This window comes from Sinocyclocheilus rhinocerous, unplaced genomic scaffold, assembly GCF_001515625.1.
Source record: "Sinocyclocheilus rhinocerous isolate Xijiao unplaced genomic scaffold, SAMN03320098_v1.1 scaffold1626, whole genome shotgun sequence".
Taxonomy (NCBI): domain Eukaryota; kingdom Metazoa; phylum Chordata; class Actinopteri; order Cypriniformes; family Cyprinidae; genus Sinocyclocheilus; species Sinocyclocheilus rhinocerous.
In genome coordinates this window covers 208757-212994 of record NW_015657802.1, presented here as the reverse complement: position 1 = coordinate 212994, position 4238 = coordinate 208757, and the positions used below count along the sequence as shown (strand labels likewise).

Sequence of the window (4238 nt, the reverse complement as noted above, 5' to 3'; positions counted from 1 at the left end):
CACCCCCCAGAGCCGTGTGAGACAGTGACCATTTGTTTTATGGATGGGCGCTTTTTATTTCACTTCTTTTGGACTGAAGCACTGCAACACCCGCTGACTGCAATGATAGAGCTTGGAATAGCCAGGACAATTTTTAATATAACGAAGAAGAAAGTCATATACACCTAGGAATGCCTCGGGGTGAGTAAACCACAGACTAATTTTCATTTTTGGGTGAACTAACCCTTAAACCATGAAGTAAATGCAACTGTGGAGCTTTTTAAAATGGACTACATTTTTAAAATCAAACTTTCATGTCACATGATACACAACACCAACTGTCTACCTCATGTCTTGCTGTGTACACTACAGTTCAAAGGTTTGGGACTGGTAAGATTTTTAAAAAATGTTTTTAAGTATCTTATGCTCACCAAGGCTGCATTTATTTGATTAAAAATCATCAAAACAGTAATTTTGTGAAATATTATTATAATTTTAAATAACTTAATTTTATTATGTTAAAATGTAATTAACTGCTGTCACGGCAAGCTGAATTTTCAGCAGCCATTACTCCAATCTTCAGTGTCACACCTTCGAAAATGCTGATTTGGTGACCTTTCAATTAATTTTTTTATGAATTGAAAAGTCAAACGTACAGAATTTATTTGAAATAGAAATCTTTATTAACTTAAATGTCTTTACCGCCACTTTTGATAAATTTTAATGCATCTTTGTTAAAGTATTACTTTCAAAAAAGAAAAAATCTTACTGATGCCAGACTTTTCAACAGTAGTGTACAGTATGTCTAGTAAATTAGTATAGCAATTTTCTGATACAGGAAATAGAACATTAAAAAACAACAACAGTAAAAACAAACAACGGTCTACGCAAATAGAAAACAGATGGTGGCAACAACTGCAATTTTACAATTATGAGATGCAGTAAAATATATCAAAATGTATATAAATATCAGAACAAATCCCTTTTACGTAAAAAAAAAAATCAGGTCATATGTAACATTTTAAACATTTTTTTTTATATTGTGCAAAAACAGAGAAAAAAAAGTGTCAATTGGGACTGAGTGAATTATTTACAGCACTGAAAAAATGGGATTGAGTGCCAGTTCATTTTAATATTCTGATGGAACATGACGTCACATATCACTCATACTTTAAACCACAAAAAGAGTTGAACACGTATCCAACCAACCAACATGCACGAACAGGAAAGCTGATTCTTGCACAACTAACAGGCTTATTATGTCCTATAGCATTTTTTAAAACACTGCCAAGGTGAATCATGACCGGTTCCAGTTGACAGAGCAAACACAAGATACCCACTCAACACCAGTAAAAACAGAGATGCTGCTGCTGAACTTAATCAGGTCAGCAACTCAACAGCAAGAGTGTCTTGCTCTGGCACACTTAACATTTCATGCCAGCGTGTTTATTTGTATTTGCTTGCACAATAGCTTAGAGCCTCTGTACATTACAGCAGCATGCGAGAGGCCTTAGGCAAGAGTGTTACGCATGAACGGGAACAGACAGTCTTTGGAGCACAGAGTCCTAATGAGATTAGAATCTGAAAATGCTTGTCAGAGGGAGGTCTCGGCCTCTACGCCAATCGCATGGCAGGATGGGAATTAGCAGGCTCTAGCCAGGGCCCGGGACTAACCAGCAAACTCCTCTGGTCAACAGGAAACAGCTAATTAATAAGGTGAAGCAGAGCTGGGACTGAAAGCCTCATTCCCTCACTGCATGGACGGTTTCAAGTGTCCGCATCCATCATTTTTCATTCAAATTTTGGCCCGGCGTAATTCCAGGCTCTTTTGTAAAAGCTGAATCTCATAAGGGAAAGAAATGCCTTTATGAAACGAGAACCGCTTTGTTAGGCTGCTTTCAATTAAATTCACAAAAATATGGTGGTGCAAGAATACAGATTTTCCATGATTCGTTTGAGACACACAGACAGACACTGAGGTGAACGGCAAGGCACAAAAAGACACAAAGGGGAAGAAAGCACAGCATATAGGGGCAGGATATGACACAGTACTGCCAGCGTACCTCCACCCTCCTTTGCTTCTATGGCTGCTGTATTAGCAAGCGCAGCAAGAAGTAGCCCAAAATGAATGGAGAGAGAAGTTATATCAGTGTGATTACATTACACCGCAAGCATATTAACCCCACACACCACAGCAATGCAGTAATATTAGTAGTTAAAGAACCCAACAGTAATATAAACAGTGCAAAGGGCAGTTAGTGAGAGAAAAGGCACTTAGTTCTTTACAACCAGTGTGACTGTTTGGCCATTTATAATTCACTGATTGTTCAGTACTAGGGCAAAACAGGCTACAAAACTAAATAAATCAAAGGTTATGTATCCCTGAAATACATGTTCAGATGTTTTTACATAAATGTAGGTGCAATCTCTGACTTGCCTATCAATCAATATTGGTCAACACTATCAGATACACAAATAATGTATTATAAATACTGACACATACGAGTGAATTAATTGAACATTATTTAATTAAACTGAGACTACAGGATTGGATTCAAACTAATTTATAGCGCCATCTCTTGAATTATCAGCACTTTCAGACAGAAAATCTTAAATGCAGTAGACATTTAATGAAATTAGTTAGCTTAAGATCTCATACAATTTCTTGATAGTTTCGACATAAACAAGTTGACATATGCATGTGACTTAGTAAATAAGCACAATTAAAATATTTAATTAAACTATATTTTTATGTGTATATTAAACTTAAAAAAACAAACAAACAAAAAAAACAGTAAATTATTATTATTATAAAATTACAGAACAAGAACTATAAACTCACCAGAGAATTCAGGAAGATGGAAAGAGGACCATAAGCATAAAGACTGCCAACAGTCTGCATAAAGCCCACAGTTTTTTTTAATTTTTTATTAAATGTGTTAATAACACATGACTGTCTTTAAAGGCAGAGTAAGTGATGGGGCAAGACCCTTTTGGGGTAGGGGCGTGTTTGTTTTGGTGATTTCAAATATCAACATTAGCTACCAGAAATCACTTACTCTGCCTTTAAATATTTCAACTTGGAAGTATTTTAATCTTAATATTAATTTTAAATGTTAAATTTAATATGTCTCAAGAGGCTGGATGCTAAAAATTAAACACTAAATACAGAGATCTTGAATATAAAATATTATTTATATTAAATATGTGAATTGATCTCTGATTTGGTGATTTTCTACAGGCAAGAAATTCATGCAGACACAACTAATCTATGCTGTATCGGCTGAAGTGAGAGGATGGTAGTCAGAAAACCAAACCATCTCCTAATATATTATTTTCTATATAACATAACTTTATGGTTATAACTGGAAATGTCCTATTGTCCTAAGGTCTTGTAGTAAGATCAGGCTAACAGCTTCTTAGTTTCTTTAATATTCCTCTCTGTTCTGCAGGTCTAGCTGGCTTGATGTCTGACCCACACAACCAATGAAGCCAGCCTCTTAAAGGTTACTGAATTTTCTATATGTACTTCAAATAGTGACATCCACCCACTGTCTCCCTCTGATTTCCCTTTCCCGTTCCCTACGCTACTGGCCTTTAATGATCTTTAGTCCTGGACACCTCGCCTACTCAGAGCAGACAGGTCAATCCAGAGAGTCATGATGCGGCTCTCATGGCAATCAGCCTCTGATTGGCTCTCAGAGTTCTCAGAGTCTCTGTAGCGCAGGTGGCTAAATCACATGGCTTAACATGAGCCTACATGGGAAGGGCTTTACACAGCATATAGGCAAATAATCAGTGTAAACATTATATTAGTTCATAGGTGGACAACAGGATATAACAGGTGTTCATATAGTGCAGAAAAAAGCTCTACTGTGATGTTTGAATAATTGTGATAATACACAATTGAATTGAGACACTATTTTTCTGAATAAACCACATTTCAAGATTGAAATGAGTAATGGCTGCTGAAAATTCAGCTTTGCCATCAAAGGAATAAACTACATTTTAAACTATTGCAATAAAAAAAAGGTTTTAATAATATTTCACAGTAGGCTTTGAAGAGCATATATATAAATATATACATATCACTTACATGATCCTTTTGAAGTTTAAATGCTTTAAACTTCCATCAAAGAAAGAAAAACAATAATGCAGAATTTTCATTTTTGGGAGAAAATTAATAGTTGTGAAAATAATGTCCAAATGCAAATATATATATATATATATATATATATATATATATATATATATATATT

At 35.1% G+C, this 4238-nt stretch overlaps 1 protein-coding gene across 2 annotated transcripts in view; it reads right to left on the bottom strand.

The window, feature by feature from the left end:
- Window positions 1-4238, bottom strand: part of LOC107721549 (serine/threonine-protein phosphatase 2B catalytic subunit alpha isoform-like) — a 46747-nt gene that overhangs the window by 3294 nt on the left and 39215 nt on the right. The window contains exon 13 of one of the 2 annotated variants that reach the window (XM_016529625.1): window positions 2043-2069. The exons of the other annotated variant lie outside the window; for it this stretch is intronic. Coding sequence (XP_016385111.1) covers window positions 2043-2069 — 27 coding nt within the window. The remainder of the gene's footprint in view (window positions 1-2042; window positions 2070-4238) is intronic. 2 annotated transcript variants of the gene reach the window in all.